At 59.9% G+C, this 17,044-nt stretch overlaps 2 protein-coding genes across 2 annotated transcripts; one reads left to right on the top strand and one right to left on the bottom strand.

Annotated features, from left to right (window-relative positions):
- Window positions 1-116: 116 nt before the first annotated feature.
- On the top strand, window positions 117-1,391 carry DDIT3 (DNA damage inducible transcript 3). Its single transcript, XM_079329073.1, has 4 exons — window positions 117-211; window positions 405-452; window positions 549-700; window positions 791-1,391. The coding sequence occupies exons 3-4, from the start codon at window positions 572-574 to the stop codon at window positions 1,151-1,153; spliced, it is 492 nt and encodes a 163-aa protein (XP_079185199.1). The 5' UTR covers window positions 117-211; window positions 405-452; window positions 549-571; the 3' UTR covers window positions 1,154-1,391.
- On the bottom strand, window positions 1,343-12,651 carry MARS1 (methionyl-tRNA synthetase 1). Its single transcript, XM_079329068.1, is given in 21 exon segments — window positions 1,343-1,605; window positions 1,702-1,803; window positions 1,980-2,051; window positions 2,484-2,667; window positions 3,279-3,383; window positions 3,486-3,617; window positions 4,279-4,492; window positions 5,072-5,189; window positions 5,273-5,368; window positions 5,455-5,625; window positions 6,606-6,680; window positions 6,771-6,972; window positions 8,554-8,757; window positions 10,252-10,368; window positions 10,442-10,554; window positions 10,625-10,779; window positions 10,928-11,003; window positions 11,658-11,792; window positions 11,915-11,993; window positions 12,331-12,458; window positions 12,460-12,651. Coding segments are annotated over 21 exon segments (2,778 nt in total). The 5' UTR covers window positions 12,613-12,651; the 3' UTR covers window positions 1,343-1,458.
- Window positions 12,652-17,044: the final 4,393 nt, after the last annotated feature.

Below are 17,044 nucleotides of genomic sequence, written 5' to 3'. Positions count from 1 at the left end.
CCGCCCCCGCCGCGCTCCCATTGGCTCGCGCTTCCCTGCCAATCACGGGCGGTGCGCGCCCATTGGCTGCCGCGGGCGCGAGCGTTGCGTCAGGCGGCTCTTAAAGCGGCGCGGCGGCGGGGGCTGGGCACAGCGCGGGACGATGCGAACGAGGATGAACCGGGGGCAGCGAGCGGAGCGGGGCTGGGGGGAGCCGAGACCACCCAGGAAGGTGCGGAAGGACGGGGACCGGCCCCGGTGACCGGCTGCGGGGGGCGCTGGCGGAGGGATTCCGCTCGGTCCCGGGAGGGGAACCCGCACCCGCCTTGGCGGGACGGTGACCCCGGGGGCGGGACGGGGCCTCCGACCCCCGGCAACCCTCGGGGTCACCGATCCTAACGCCGCCACCCTCTCCTCCTCCCCAGGCATCCAGGAGAAAGTGTATCCTTGCCGACCACCACACCTGAGGGCAGGTAAGGGGCATTCCCTGCCATACACAGACACCCGGGGGTCCCGGCCCGGGTCAGCCCCTCACTCGCTTCCCGTTCTCCCCTCCCTCCCTCCCGCAGCCCGCGCCGGACCCGAGGTGACGATGGCGGCCGAAGGGCTGTGGGGGCCGGGCGGCCCCCCCGGCTGGGAGCTGGACGGGTGGTACCAGGACCTGCAGGAGGTGCTGGCGGCGGAGCCCCCCGGAACCGCGCCCACCTGGGGGGCTGAGCAGGTGAGCGCGGGGCCGGCGGCGCCCCCGGGGCGGGGGGCTCGGGCGGGGTCCCCCCTCCATCACCGCTCCTGCTTCCCGCTCTGTCCGCAGGCGGATCCGGGCCCGGCGGGCTGCGGGCTGGACGTGGCTCTGGCCGAGGAGCTGCTGGAGCTGCTCGGGCCGGAGGCAGCGGCTCCAGCGGAACCCCCGGCAGCGGCCCCCGGCGGGAGCGACCCGGCCCGGCCGGGCCCCGCCGAGGAGGAGGAGGAGGAGGAAGAGGAGGAGGCGCGGGGAGCGCGGAGGAAGCGGCGCGGCGGAGCCGGAGCTCCGCGGGAGCGGGACGGGGAGCGGCGGGTGCGGGAGCTGACGGCGCACAACGAGCGGCTCCGCGCCGAGATCCAGCGGCTGAGCGCCGAGGTGCAGCGCACCCGCGCCGCGCTCATCGACCGCATCGTCAACCTGCGCCAGGCGTAGCGGCCGCCCCGGGGCGGGACCGGGACACAGCGAGCCCAGAGCCGGGAATGAGCGAGCCCAGCGCCGGGGAACGCTGGCAGCGCTGCCCCACAGCTGGGGACAAGGACTCTGCTGCCCCACGGACTGAGGGAGGGGCAGCCCCATGGACAGATGGACTCGGTGGACAGACAAGTGGATGCAGCCTCTCCATGCCGTTGTACAGCTCTTGTCGTTTATTACACACATCTAACCACAACCAGCACGGCCCAGTTTGGTTACTGGGGGCACTGGTGCCACTCCTCAGTGTCCCAGTCTGGTTCCTGGGGCTACTTCTTCCGCTTGCCCTTGGGGACCTCGGGGCTCCGGCCTTCGGCCAGCGCCAGCTGCTGCTTCAGCTCCAGCAGTTTGGCCACCTGGGCGTCCACCTGGGCCTTCTCCACCTGGGCAGCCTTCAGCTGCCTCACCAGGTTGCCCTGGACAGGTGGGAGGAAGGATTTGAGGGTGTGATGAGGGTTTTGGGGGGTTTAAAAGTGTGACAGAGCTTGAGCCCATTCCCTGTTCCCCCTCACCTGCTTGGCCACCTGCTCTGTCAGCTCCTGGATCAGTTTGGGGTCACCTGGAGCTGCAGAAGTGTTGGGGGCTGGGGCTGAGGCTGGGGGGGTCTGTTTGGCCTGTAAGAGGAAGAGATGGGGATAAGCTCCCCTCACCCCTATTCTGGCAGGTGCAGCTCACCTGGAGCAGCACCAGGAATTACCTGAGGCTCTACAGCAACCTCTGGGCTGGGAATGGGGAGGGGAGGGACAGAGGGTGGGGCTGCAGGTGCCCAAAATGGGGAGCCCCCACTCACCTGCCCTCCCCCAAAGCGCTGGCGCAGGGCCTCCACCTGCTCGGGCTCCAGCTTCTGGAACAGGGGGCTCACCTGGCACCAGCAGGGACAGAGGGGTCACACCTGAGGGGTCAGCACAGGATCCCACCCAGGCTGGGGCTGGGGACACATCCCACTGCCCCCAGCACGGGGGGGCAGGGCTGCCCTGCCCTTCCTGGGGACACAGCACAGGGACACAGCACGGGGACACACCCAGCCCCTCCCTCCTCCCTGGGGACACAGCACGGGGACACACCCAGCCCCTCCCTCCTCCCTGGGGACACAGCACGGGGACACACCCAGCCCCTCCCTCCTCCCTGGGGACACAGCACGGGGACACAGCACGGGGTCACACCCCGCCCTCCCTGGGGTCACACCCCGCCCTCCCTGGGGTCACACCCCGCCCTACCGGGGACACACCCCGCTCTCCCGGGGTCACACCCCGCCCTCCCGGGGACACACCCCGCCCCCCCCGGCCCCCCGTACCGTGCCCACGCGGTGCCCCGCGGGCAGGGTGCAGGTGAGGCCGGGCCCGAGCCCGCAGCGCTCCGGGGGGATCTGCAGCTGGGCCTGGATGGCGGCGCTGACCCCGGGCACGAAGGGCTGCAGCAGCGCGGCCAGAGCCGCCGCCACGTTCACGGCCACGCCCGTCACTGTCCCTGCGCGCTGCCTGCGGGACACAGCGACACCTCTGTGAGCCCCTCCCTGACCCCTGAGCCCCCTGCAGTGACCCCCGTGTCCCTCTGCCACTGTCACCTCAGTGCCCCTCCTGTGCCCACCCTCACCCTGCCCAGTCAGTGCCCGTGGGAGGGGCCATCAGTGACACCCCTGTGCCCTGCCACCATCAGTGACACTCTCTGTGCCCTGCCACCACCAGTGACACCCTCTGTGCCCTGCCACCATCAGTGACACCCCTGTGCCCTGCCACCACCAGTGACACTCCCCTGCCCTGCCACCATCAGTGACACCCCTGTGCCCTGCCACCATCAGTGACACCTCTGTGCCCTGCCACCATCAGTGACACTCTCTGTGCCCTGCCACCATCAGTGACACTCTGTGCCCTGCCACCATCAGTGCCTGTGGACAGGGACCCCTCAGTGTCCCCCCAGCTCCTGGCCCTGCTCCATCCCTGTGCCCCTCATCAGTGCCAGCCCCCACCCTGGGGGCCCTTCCTGTGCCCCCCAATCACCCTCTACCCCCTCCAATCATGGCAGTGCCCCCAATCCTCACCTGTGCCCCCTCCCTGTCCCCCATGCCCCCCCCGTGCCCCCCCATCCCTACCTGTCCCTCTCGTCGCCCTTGATGCGTTTCCAGGGCTCGTTCACCTGGATGTACTGGTTGCCGTGGCGGGAGATGCTGAGCACACACCTGAGCGCGTCGCGGATGCTGAGGGGACAGGGGGGGCACAGAGGGGGCACAGGGGGGGCTGAGCACCTGCAGGGCAGGTTCTGCACCCCCTCCCCGGATTTTGGGACCCCCAGGACCCACCGGACTTTCTCCATCAGCTGGTGGTACTGGCGCATCTCCAAGGTGACCCGGGCCAGGAGCCGCTGGTCCTCGGCCGTGAGCAGCATGGAGGGAACGGCACCCCCAAAGAACTTACACACGAACATGCCAGCCCTGGGGACAGGGGACAGGTAAGAACAGCCTGGGGACAGGTGAGCATACAGCCCTGGGGACAGGGGACAGGTGAGCATACAGCCCTGGGGACAGGGGACAGGTAAGAACAGCCTGGGGACAGGTGAGCATACAGCCCTGGGGACAGGGGACAGGTGAGCATACAGCCCTGGGGATGGGGACAGGTGAGAATACAGCCCTGGGGACCGGTCAGGTGTGAATACAGCCCTGGGGACAGGTGTGAATACAGCCTTGGGGACAGGTGAGAATACAGCCCTGGGGACCGGACAGGTGTGAATACAGCCCTGGGGACAGGTGTGAATACAGCCTTGGGGACAGGTGTGAATACAGCCCTGGGGACAAGGGACAGGTGTGAATACAGCCCTGGGGACAGGTGTGAATACAGCCCTGGGGACAGGTGTGAATACTGCCCTGGGGATGGGGACAGGTGTGAATACAACCCTGGGGACAGGTGAGAATACAGCCCTGGGGACAGGTGAGAATACAGCCCTGGGGACAGGTGAGCACAGCCCTGGGGACAGGGGGGATGGGGTGAGCACAGGTTTGGGGACAGGGTGAGGACGGGGGTGACCACAACCCAGTCACAGGTGCAAGCATAACCTGGGACAGGTGTGTACACACCGCTCCCCCCGTGCCCCCTGACCTGTTGATGAAGTTGCCCAGGTTGTTGAGCAGCTCCGAGTTGTTCTTGAGCAGCAGGTCAGCCCAGCAGAAGGAGCTGTCCTGGCCCTCGGGCCGCAGGTACAGCAGGTAGAAGCGCCAGACGTCAGCGGGGATGCCGGTGTCCTGCGCCATGTCCCCGAACACGCCCACGCCGCGGCTCTTGGAGAACTTCCCGTCCTCGTAGTTCAGGTACTCTGACAGGTGAGCACCCACCGTGGGGAGCTGCCCCTGCCAGGCAGGTAATGGCTCCAGGCACAGAGCAGGGGGAGCGTGGAGCCCCCACACCTGGGGCTCCCAACACACCTGGGCTCCTATACCTGGGGGATCCCAACACACCTGGTCCTTTATACCTGGGGGCTCCCAACACCGGTGCCCCCCGTACTTGGGGGCACCCACATACCTGTGCCCCCTATACCTGGGGCTCCCAACACACCTGATCCCCTATACCTGGGGGCTCCTGCATACCTGGGTCCCCCAACACACCTGATCTCCTATACCTGGGGCCACCCATATACCTGTGCTCACCATACCTGGGGACTCCCACATACCTGGGTCCCCCCACACCTGTGCCCCCCCCCAACACCTGGGGCTCCCACACACCTGGGTCCCCCCACACCTGTGCCCCCCCCCAACACCTCGGGGCTCCACACACCTGGGACCCCAACACCTGCACACTCTCCACACCTGTGCCCCCCATACCCGGGGGCTCCCCACACCTGTGCCCCCCATACCCAGGGGCTCCCCACACCTGTGCCCCCCATACCTGGCCGTACCTGTGGCAATCAGGTGGTTCACCAGGGTGTAGTTGTCGTCGGCGCCCAGCAGCGAGCAGGGGAACACGACGCTGTGGAAGGGGACGTTGTCCTTGGCCATGAAGTTGTAGAGCTCCACCTGGGCAGGTCATGGGGACAGGTGCAGATGTCAGTGGGGTGCCTTGCTCCGTCCCCACCTGCACCATCACCTGGCTCCATCACCTGCTGGGGGTTCTTCCACCAGCGCTCCCACTGGTCGGTGTAGTTGGCCGTGATGGACAGGTACCCGATGGGAGCATCAAACCACACATAGAACACCTGGGGGAGGGCAACACCTGAGCAGGTGAGCCCAGCAGGGTGGGCCTAGCAGGGCACACCTGGGGCAGGTGCGGGAGGGGTCTCACCTTGTCCCGGAAGCCGTCGAGGGGCACGGGGGTGCCCCAGGTGAGGTCGCGGGTGATGCAGCGCGGCTTGAGCCCGTCGCGCAGCCAGGTGCGCGTGATGTGCCGGGCGTTGGCCGTCCACTCACCTGTGGCCCAGCTGCGCTCCAGCCACGCCTCCAGCGGCCCCTCCAGCTGTGGGGACACAGGGGCAGCTCTGGGGTGTGCCCTGGGTGGCAATGCAGGGTGTGGCCAGCAAGGTGGATTCTGTTAAATCTGGGTGGGGCAGTGCCCCGATCTCCTGGCACACATTTTCTGCTAATGGGCCATCTTTAAACTAGCTGGGCAATCATCGTTATTTTCCCATGACCCACCCTTCATCCAGGAGCTGTTAATGGGCCATTGTATAAACCTGGGTGTGGCAGAGATTCTTATCCCTGTTGGAGATATCTCCTGTTAATGGGTCATTGTAAAAACCTGGGTGTGGCAGTGCCCCTGATCTCCTGGCACACATTATCTGCTAATGGACCATCTTTAAACCAGCTGGGCAATCATCTTTATCTTTCCACAGCCCATCCTCCCTCCAGGAGATATCTCCTGTCCATGGCCACTGAGTCCCAGTGCATGACTGATAAAATTCCATCATCCCACTGGGAGATGCTCCACCCAGGGTAGGAGCCAAGCCTTTCCTACCCAGAGAAAAACTGAGATTTTGGACAGCAAGTTATCCATCTTCCCACTGGATTCCAGAGGAAAGCCAGACCTTTCCACATCATCCCTGCACCTTCAGAGGAAACTGCACCTTCTCCAGGAGCACTGCTCCAGCTGAACCACATCTGCCACTGCAGGAGGATGCAGCCACCATTGAATGGGACTGTGCCACCACCCTGACTGACTGACGGGTGTCAGCTTGGATTCTGACTCTGGCAGGGTTTGGGATTGTTCTTTGTAATACTGTATTTCTATTTTAATTATTCTAGTAAAGAATTGTTATTCCTAATTCCCATATCTTTGCCTGAGAGCCCCTTAATTTCAAAATTATAATAATTTGGAGGGAGGGGGTTTCCATTCTCCATTTCAAACAGAAGCTCCTGCCTTCATTGACACACACCTATCCTCCAAACCAGGACAGGGTACCTGGGGGTCCCCATCCCCACCTCAGGGGTGTGGCTCACCTTAGGCAGGTCCAGGAAGAGGTGCTGGGTGGGCGTCACCACCGGGGTCCCATGGCAGAGCTTGCACTGGGGGTTCTGAGGGAAAACAGGGGGGTCCCCAAAGGTGAGAGGGGAAGTGGGGGGATCCCAAAGGTGGGGCTGGGGTCCCTGGGGGCTGTGCCCCACCTTGAGCTCCACGGCGTTGATGAGCTTGCCGCACTTGTCGCACTGGTCGCCGCGGGCCTCGGCGTAGCCGCAGAAGGGGCAGGTGCCCTCCACGAAGCGATCGGCCAGGTAACGCCCGCAGTGCTCACACCTGAGCTGCTCCAGCGTGTCCTGCAGCAGGAACCCCCGCGCCAGCAGGCGCTGGAAGATGTCCTGGGCGATCCTGAGGGATTGGGAGGCCACCTTAGACACAGGTGAGCCAAGGACAGGTGGGGCTCACCTGGTCTGTTTGGACTCACCTGGTTCATAGGGGCTCACCTGACCTGGTGGGCCTCACCTGGCCCACAGAGCCTCACCTAGCCTGCAGGAGCTCACCTGGCCTACAGAGCCTCACCTGGCTCACAGGAGCTCACCTGGTTCACAGAGCCTCACCTAGCCTGCAGGAGCTCACCTGGCCTACAGAGCCTCACCTAGCCTGCAGGAGCTCACCTGGCCCACAGAGCCTCACCTAGCCTGCAGGAGCTCACCTGGCTCACAGAGCCTCACTAGCCTGCACGAGCTCACCTGGTTCACAGGAGCTCACCTGACCCACAGAGCCTCACCTGGCTCACAGGAGCTCACCTGGCCTGCAGGGGCTCACCTGATCTGCAGCTCACCTGGCCTGGAGAGGCTCACCAGGCTGCAGGAGTTCACGTGGCCCACAGGATCTCACCTGGCCCACCGTGCCTCATCTGGCTCATAGGGGCTCATCTAGCCCTCAGAACCTCACCTGGCTAACTTGGCCCACAGGGCTTCACCTGGCCCTCAGCCCATCTGGCCCATAGGAGCTCACCTGGCCTGCAGTAGCTCACCTGGCCCTCAGGAGCTCACCTGGTTCACCTGGCCTGCAGAGGCTCACTTGGCCCAGAAGGGCTCACCTGGCCTACAGAGGCTCACCTGCCCCTTAGGAGCCCACCTGGCCGGGAGTGCCTCACCTGGTCTGCACAGTCTCACTTGGCCCAGAGGAGCTCACCTGGCCCTCAGCCCACCTGGCATATAGGAGCTCACCTGGCCTGCAGTAGTTCACCTGACCCTCAGGAGCTCACCTGATTCACCTGGCCTGCAGGGGCTCACCTGACCCATAGAGGCTCACCTGGTTTGCAAGGGCTCACCTGCCCCTCAGCTTACCTGGCCTGCAGGAGCTCACCTGTCCCATAGAGGCTCACCTGGCCTGCAGGAGCTCACCTGACCCAGAGGGGCTCACCTGCCCCATAGAGACTCACCTGTCCCTCAGGAGCTCACCTGTCCCTCAGGAGCTCACCTGTCCCATAGAGGCTCACCTGACCTGCAAAAGCTCACCTGGCCTGCAGGAGCTCACCTGACCCTCAGGAGCTCACCTGGCCCATAGAGACTCACCGGTCCCATAGAGGCTCACCTGTCCCTCAGGAGCTCACCTGTCCCACAGAGGCTCACCTGACCTGCAGGAGCTCACCTGGCCTTCAGCTCATCTGTCCCACAGAGGCTCACCTGTCCCACAGAGGCTCACATGTCCCATAGAGACTCACCTGTCCCTCAGGAGCTCACCTGTCCCATAGAGGCTCACCTGACCTGCAGGAGCTCACCTGGCCTTCAGCTCATCTGTCCCACAGAGGCTCACCTGCCCCACAGAGGCTCACCTGTCCCTCAGGAGCTCACCTGTCCCATAGAGACTCACCTGTCCCTCAGGAGCTCACCTGACCCATAGAGGCTCACCTGGCCCTCAGCTCACCTGCCCCACAGAGGCTCACCTGTCCCACAGAGACTCACCTGCCCCACAGAGGCTCACCTGGTCTGCTGGGGCGTGGTGGTGCGGCCGAAGTGGTCGAAGGAGATGCGGAACCAGCGGTAGATGTCGGCGTGCAGGGCGTGGTAGCGGTCGCAGAGCTGCCGCGGGCTCAGCCCCTCCTGCAGCGCGCGCGTCTCGGTGGCCGTGCCGTACTCGTCCGTGCCGCACACGAACAGCGTGTTCCAGCCCCGCAGCCGGCAGTACCTGCGAGCACCGCACCTGCCTCACCTGCTGCACCTGCCTCACCTGCAGGGGCACCTGCTGTGCCTGGCACACCTGCTGCACCTGCGAGCACCGCACCTGCCTCACCTGCTGCACCTGCGGGGCACCTGCCTCACCTGGAACACCCTGCAGGGGCACCTGCTGCACCTGGCACACCCTGCAGGGGCACCTGCCTCACCTGCTGCACCTGCGGGGCACCTGCTGCACCTGCCCCACCTGCTGCACCTGCAGGGGCACCTGCTGCACCTGCCCCACCTGCTGCACCTGCCTCACCTGCTGCACCTGCCTCACCTGCAGGGGCACCTGGTACACCTGGCACACCCTGCAGGGGCACCTGGCACACACTGCAGGGACACCTGCCTCACCTGCTGCACCTGCAGGGGCACCTGCTGCACCTGCCCCACCTGCTGCACCTGCAGGGGCACCTGCTGCACCTGCCCCACCTGCTGCACCTGCAGGGGCACCTGCTGCACCTGCCCCACCTGCCCCACCTGCTGCACCTGCAGGGGCACCTGCTGCACCTACCCCACCTGCTGCACCTGCAGGGGCACCTGCTGCACCTGCAGGGGCACCTGCTGCACCTGCCCCACCTGCTGCACCTGCCCCACCTGCTGTACCTGCAGGGGCACCTGCTGCGCCTGCCTCACCTGCTGCACCTGCGGGGCACCTGCTGCACCTGGCACACCCTGCAGGGGCACCTGCTGCACCTATGGGGCACCTGCCTCACCTGGCACACCTACAGGAGGCACCTGGCACACTTGGGGGGGCGCATCTGGTACACCTGGGGGGAGGCATCTGGCACACCTGGGCACCTGGCACACCTGCAGGGGCACCTGGCACATCTGCAGGGGGCACCTGGCACACCTGGGGGGCACATCTGGTACACCTGGGGGGCACATCTGGTACACCTGTGCACCTGGCACACCTGCACGGGGCACCGGGCACACCTGGGCACCTGGCACACCTGCAGGGCACCTGCAGGGGCACCTGGCACACCTCTGTATGGGCACATGCCATAGGTGTGTGTGGACATCTGGCACACCTGCAGCGACACCTGTCATACTTGCACAGGTGAGCAGACAGCACAACACCCCCATCCAACAAACTCCCACACGTGGCAGCACCTACAGATGCACACCCATAACACCTGTGCAGGTGTGCATACAGCCCACACCTGTAACAGCTGTGCAGGTGTGCATACAGCCCACACCTGTAACAGCTGTGCAGGTGTGCAGACAGCCCACACCTGTAAGAGCTGTACAGATATCCGACACCTGTAATACCTGTGCAGACAGCCCAAACCTGTAACACCTGTGCACAGCCCAGCCCCAGGGAGGTTCCCCCAGGTGCACACCTGTACACCTGTGCATAGCCCAGCCCCAGGGAGGTTCCCCCAGGTGCACACCTGTGCACAGCCCAGCCCCAGGGAGGTTCCCCCAGGTGCACACCTGTGCACAGCCCAGCCTCCAGCCCCACCTGGCGAAGGTGTCAGCGCTGAGCACGCAGCCGATGATGTTGCCCAGGTGTGGGACGTTGTTGACGTAGGGCAGCGCGCTGGTGATCAGGACGTTCCTCTCGCCCTCCACAGGTAACCTGGCGGGGAGGGGGGGGGTCAGACAGCGCTCCCCCCCCTCAAATCCCCGCGTGTCACCTGGCTGTCACTCACACAGGTGTGCACGGCTGCCGGGGCGGGGTCAGCGCGGCCACGCCCTGCGCCCAGATCTCCACGGCGGCCGCGATGTCGTCGTCCGTCAGCAGCCGCTCCGGGCTCTCCTCACCCTGCGGGCACCAGGTGAGGGGGGGCTGCGCTCACCTGCCCCCCCAGCCTCCCCCCGGGGCGGGGCCGCACCTGTGGCTGCTGGGGGGGGGCCGGGAGGGGCGGGGGGTGCTGGGCCAGGTGCGTCCGGAGCTCCCGCAGCGCCTCCGGCAGCAGCGCGGCCGCGGCTCGGCACGGCTCCCACTGCGAGACGGCGCGGAACCAGCAGCGCAGCGCCGGCAGCTCACCTGGCCAGGGACACGGCTGAGACTGGGCCTGGCAGGGGCCCCCTGGTTCAACAGGGACCCCCCCAGTCCAGTATGGACCACCCCGTCTGGCAGGGACCCCCCAGCCCAGCAGGGACCCCCTCCCCTGCCCCCCCCAGCCAGCTCTTACTGGGCAGACTGGTCTCATCCTGCAGCACTGGGAACAGGCTGCCCCAAACAACCACGTCAGCGACTGAAGCGGCATCCTGGGGGAGACAGCACATACTGGGGGAACTGGGAGGGACTGGGAGTGAGCTCTGGGGCACTGGGAGACACTGGGAGTGAGCTCTGGGGGACTGGGAGATACTGGGAGTGAGCTCTGGGGGCATTGGGAGTGAGCTCTGGGGCACTGGGAGACACTGGGAGTGAGCTCTGGGGGCATTGGGAGTGAGCTCTGGGGCACTGGGAGGGACTGGGAGTGAGCTCTGGGGGCACTGGGAGACACTGGGAGTGAGCTCTGGGGGACTGGGAGATACTGGGAGTGAGCTCTGGGGGCATTGGGAGTGAGCTCTGGGGCACTGGGAGACACTGGGAGTGAGCTCTGGGGGCATTGGGAGTGAGCTCTGGGGCACTGGGAGGGACTGGGAGTGAGCTCTGGGGCACTGGGAGGGACTGGGAGTGAGCTCTGGGGCACTGGGAGACACTGGGAGTGAGCTCTGGGGGAGACAAACTGGGGAGGGCACTGGGGTGTAGCACCAGGTGAAGCCTCGACTGGGAAGAACTGGGCGGACTGGGGGCCGTTTTCCATACTGGGAAATGTCCTGCCCTCCCCCGGGGCACACCTGGGGACACACCTGGGGACAGGTAACAGCAAACACATTCCCCCCTCCCCCACCCCCTGCCCAGAGCCCCCCGCTCACCCCGGCCAGGTGGGAGGCGCCGCTGCGGGCCAGGTGCTGCTCCAGGTGAGCCAGGAGGGGCCGCAGCACAGCGAGGGCATCGGGCCCCGGGCGGGACTGCACCAGCCGCAGGTACAGGGCAGAGAGCACGGCGGGCTGCGGGCACAGCGGGGCACGGGGGGATCACATCGGGGGCACAGAGCCCTCGGGGGGCACGGGAGTGTCACATCGGGGTCACATCGGGGTCACAGAGCCCTTGGGGGGGTCACTCTGCTCACCTGCAGCTCGGTCGCCTCCCATTCCAGCCACTGCGTGGTGAGGTCGGTGGGCTCCTCCCCACGGTACAGGTAGAAGTACCTGGGAGGGGGTTAAGGGGTGTGGGGGGTTTGGGGTGTGAGGGGGTTCGGGGTGTGAGGGGGTTCGGGGATGATTTTGGGGTGTGAGGGGGTTCGGGGATGATTTTGGGGTGTGAGGGGGTTCGGGGATGGTTTGGGGTGTGAGGGGGTTCGGGGATGGTTTGGGGTGTTAGGGGGTTCGGGGAGGGTTCGGGGTGTGAGGGGGTTCGGGGATGGTTTGGGGTGTGAGGGGGTTCGGGGATGATTTTGGGGTGTGAGGGGGTTCGGGGATGGTTTGGGGTGTGAGGGGGTTCGGGGAGGGTTTGGGGGTGTGGGGCTCCCCCACGCCCCGCACTCACTGGCAGATGGCGTTGGCAGAGAACAGGACGCTGCCGTTGTCCAGCTCCAGCTGCGGCCCGGCGGGGCCCGGCCGCTCTGAGGGGAGGAGAGGCTCAGGCCCGGCCCGGGGCACGGGGTCAGGCCGGCAGCGCCGGGCCCGGTGAGCGGCCCGGGGAGGCCGTGGCCGTGCCGGTCTCACCTGCGGGCCCGTCCAGGTGCGGCCGGACGGGAGCGGGGGCGGCGCCGGCGGCCGCCAGCACCTTGAGGGCGGCGGGAGCGCCCGGCGGGACCCGGAGCCGCATGGCGGGAGGGGCGGGGCAAGGGGCGGGGCCGCGCGGGGCACGGCGGGAAAGGGGCGGGGAAAGGGGCGGGGCGAAGCTTATTGGTCCCGCTCGTCTCGCGCTGCAGCAAATCTCGCGAGAGCGCGGTCAGCGGGTTGTCATGGCAACAGGGACGCTGATGCCGGAGTTACCATGGGCGGGATGGGAACGGGGACGGGATAATGGGATAATGGGATAATGGGATAACGGGATAACGGGATAACGGGATAACGGGATCCATGGAATGAGAAAATGGGATCCATGGGATAATGGGATCCATGGGATGGGAATGGGATTATGGGATCCATGGAATGAGAAAATGGGATCCATGGGATCCATGGGATAATGGGATCCATGGGATAATGGGATCCATGGGATGGGAATAGGATTATGGGATCCACGGGACAATGGGATGGGAAAATGGGATAATGGGATCCATGGGATCAATGGGACGAGAAGTGGGACAGGAACTCAAATAGGAATGGGATCCATGGCCAGGATGGGATCCATGGGATAGGAACTGGGATGGGATAATGGGATAATGGGATCCATGGGATGGAACAGGGATGGGATGATAGGATAATGGCATGGGGACAGGGATGGGATCATGGAATAATGGGATCCATGGGATGGGATGGAACAGGGATGGAATAATGGGATCATGGGATAATGGGATGGGAACAGGGATGGGATAATGGGATCCATGGGATCCATGGAATAATGGGATCCATGGGATAATGGGATCCATGGGATCCATGGGATAATGGGATCCATGGGATAATGGGATCCATGGGATAATGGGACCAGATAATGGGATCCATGGGATGGAACAGGGATGGGATGATAGGATAATGGCATGGGGACAGGGATGGGATCATGGGATCATTGAATAATGGGATCCATGGGATATTGGGATGGGAACAGGGATGGGATCATGGGATCCATGGGATGGGATGATGGGATCCATGGGATAATGGGACCATGGGATAATGGGATCATGGGATAATGGGATCCATGGGATAATGGGATCATGGAATAATGGGATCCATGGAATAATGGGATCCATGGAATAATGGGATCCATGGGATCCATGGGATAATGGGATCCATGGGATCCATGGGATAATGGGATCCATGGGATAATGGGATCATGGAATAATGGGATCCATGGAATAATGGGATCCATGGGATAATGGGATCATGGGATCCATGGGATAATGGGATCCATGGGATAATGGGATCATGGGATCCATGGGATAATGGGATCCATGGGATAATGGGATCATGGAATAATGGGATCCATGGAATAATGGGATCCATGGGATAATGGGATCATGGGATCCATGGGATAATGGGATCCATGGGATAATGGGATCCATGGGATCCATGGGATCATGGGATCCATGGAATAATGGGATCCATGGGATAATGGGATCATGGGATCCATGGGATAATGGGATCCATGGGATAATGGGATCCATGGGATCCATGGGATAATGGGATCCATGGGATCCATGGGATAATGGGATCATGGAATAATGGGATCCATGGAATAATGGGATCCATGGGATAATGGGATCCATGGGATAATGGGATCCATGAGATAATGGGATCCATGGGATAATGGGATCCATGGGATAATGGGATCCATGGGATAATGGGATCCATGGGATCTATGGGATGGGATGGAACAGGGATGGGATGATGGGATCCATGGGATAATGGGATAATGGGATCATGGGATAATGGATGAGTTGGGCTCAGGTGACCCCCAGCCCAAGGTTGGGATTTTAACCCAAATTTTGTGAATTCCACCCAAACTCAGGGACCTCACCCAAACCTCATTAGATTTAACCCAAATTCCATTAATTTTACCCAATATTTGTAAAACTCACCCCAGATTTTGGTTGGTTCCACCCCAATTTTATGCATTCAAGCCACAACTCCTCATCAAGTTTAACCACTTTTTATTTTTCCACTTAAATATTTCTCTTTAAATACAGCATTGTCCCAGGAAACTGCAGAAAAGCAGGAAAATGAATAATATTGGGGAGAAGCTTTGGATTCACTCAGGGGCATTAAATGTGGAATTAAAATGAAAATTAAAAAAAAAAAAAAACCTGAAAAATTAAATTTAAAATGGAAGAGAAAAGAAGGAAAGAATAAGAAAAAAATTAGGGAGATTGAAAGGTAATAAAAAGGGGAAAGAAATGGAATTTTAAAATGAAGCACGAGTAAAAAATTAAATAAAGAAATATAAAAGGCAATAAAAAGAAAGGAAATAAAAATGAAATTAAAAAAGAAATTAAAAAATTAAAAATTATAGGAATAAAAAAAGAAATAGAAAAAAAAAGGGAATAAAAAATAAAGAAGGAAATCAAAATGATATTAAAAGCCACTTTGGGCATCCCCCAGGATTTTTGGGGGGTCTGGGGGGGGCAGTAGCACCAGCAAGGGGCCAAATCCATGAAATCCTGATGGGAAAGGAAAATCCCAGCTGGGTCACAGCAGGGACTGGGGAAAATGGGGAAAATCCAGAATTTCCATTTGGGGAAAATGGGGAAAATCCAGAATTTCCATTTGGGGGAAATTGGGAGAAATTCAGAATTTCCATTTGGGGAAAATTGGGAGAAAATCAGAATTTCCATTTGGGGAAAATGGGGAAAATCCAGAATTTCCATTTGGGGAAAATTGGGAGAAAATCAGAATTTCCATTTGGGGAAAATGGGGAAAATCCAGAATTTCCATTTGGGGGAAATTGGGAGAAATTCAGAATTTCCATTTGGGGAAAATTGGGAGAAATTCAGAATTTCCATTTGGGGAAAATGGGGAAAATCCAGAATTTCCATTTGGGGAAAATTGGGAGAAAATCAGAATTTCCATTTGGGGAAAATGGGGAAAATCCAGAATTTCCATTTGGGGAAAATGGGGAAAATCCAGAATTTCCATTTGGGGAAAATTGGGAGGAAATCAGAATTTCCATTTGGGGAAAATTGGGAGAAATTCAGAATTTCCATTTGGGGAAAATTGGGAGAAATTCAGAATTTCCATTTGGGGAAAATGGGGAAAATCCAGAATTTCCATTTGGGGAAAATGGGGAAAATCCAGAATTTCCATTTGGGGAAAATTGGGAGAAATTCAGAATTTCCATTTGGGGAAAATTGGGAGAAAATCAGAATTTCCATTTGGGGAAAATTGGGAGAAATTCAGAATTTCCATTTGGGGAAAATGGGGAAAATCCAGAATTTCCATTTGGGGAAAATTGGGAGAAAATCAGAATTTCCTTTTGGGGAAAATTGGGAGAAAATCAGAATTTCCTTTTGGGGAAAATTGGGAGAAAATCAGAATTTCCATTTGGGGAAAATTGGGAGAAATTCAGAATTTCCATTTGGGGGAAATTGGGAAAATCCAGAATTTCCATTTGGGGAAAATTGGGAGAAATTCAGAATTTCCATTTGGGGAAAATTGGGAGAAATTCAGAATTTCCATTTGGGGGAAATTGGGAAAATCCAGAATTCCATGATTTTGGTAAAAATTGGGAGAAATTCAGAATTCCATAATTTTGGTAAAAAATGGGAGAAATTCAGAATTTCCACAGTTTGGGGGAAAATGGGAGAAATCCAGAATTTCAGTTTGGGGAAAATTTGGAAAAATCCAGAATTTCATAGTTTGGATAAAACTGGGAGAAATTCAGAATTCCAGAGTTTGGATAAAATTGGGAAAAATGCAGAATTCCACAATTTTACCCAAACTGGGAGAAATGCAGAATTCCAGAATTTTGTAAATTGGAGGAAATTCAGAATTGCAGAGTTTTGTAAATTGGGGAAATTCAGAATTGCAGAGTTTTGTAAAATGGGAGAAATTCAGAATCCCAGAATTTTGTAAATTGGGGAAATTCAGAATTCCAGAATTTTGTAAATTGGGGGAAATTCAGAATTCCAGAGTTTTGTAAAATGGGAGAAATGCAAAATTCCAGAGTTTTGTAAACTGGGGAAAATTCAGAATTCCAGAGTTTGGGGAAAATTGGGAGAAATTCAGAATTCCAGAGTTTTGTAAACTGGGGAGAAATTCAGAATTCCAGAATTTTGTAAATTGGAGGAAATTCAGAATTCCAGAGTTTGGGAAGCACCAGTTTGGGGTTTGCAGGGGGATCCAGCCCAGGGGGGGCAGGGCAGGATTTGGGGTCACTGAGACCCCTCCCCACCCCCACCCCCTGCAGAGCCCTGGAAAATCCTTTAACCCCCTTGGAACCCCAAAAAAAACCAAAAAACCCATTTAATGCCCTTTAAATCTCTTTAAACCCCTTTTGAACCCCCTTGAACATAAAAAATAAAAAACTTTTAACCCTCTTAAACACCAAAAAACCCTTTGAACCCCCTTAAACATAAAAAAAACCCTTTTTAACCACCTTGAAC

The sequence above is a fragment of the Erithacus rubecula genome (assembly GCF_903797595.1).
Source record: "Erithacus rubecula genome assembly, chromosome: 31".
NCBI classification, from domain to species: Eukaryota; Metazoa; Chordata; class Aves; order Passeriformes; family Muscicapidae; genus Erithacus; species Erithacus rubecula.
Note: the sequence above shows the minus strand (reverse complement) of the source record. Positions and strands in the feature narration are given on the sequence as shown.

What these genes read in the sequence shown, in the direction of transcription:
- DDIT3 (XM_079329073.1), top strand. Translation starts at nt 572, where the DNA reads ATGGCGGCCGAAGGGCTGTGGGGGCCGGGCGGCCCCCCCGGCTGGGAG. An exon ending in CCACCTGGGGGGCTGAGCAG is followed by an intron (nt 701 to 790) that starts GTGAGCGCGGGG and finishes CTCTGTCCGCAG; the next exon opens with GCGGATCCGGGCCCGGCGGG.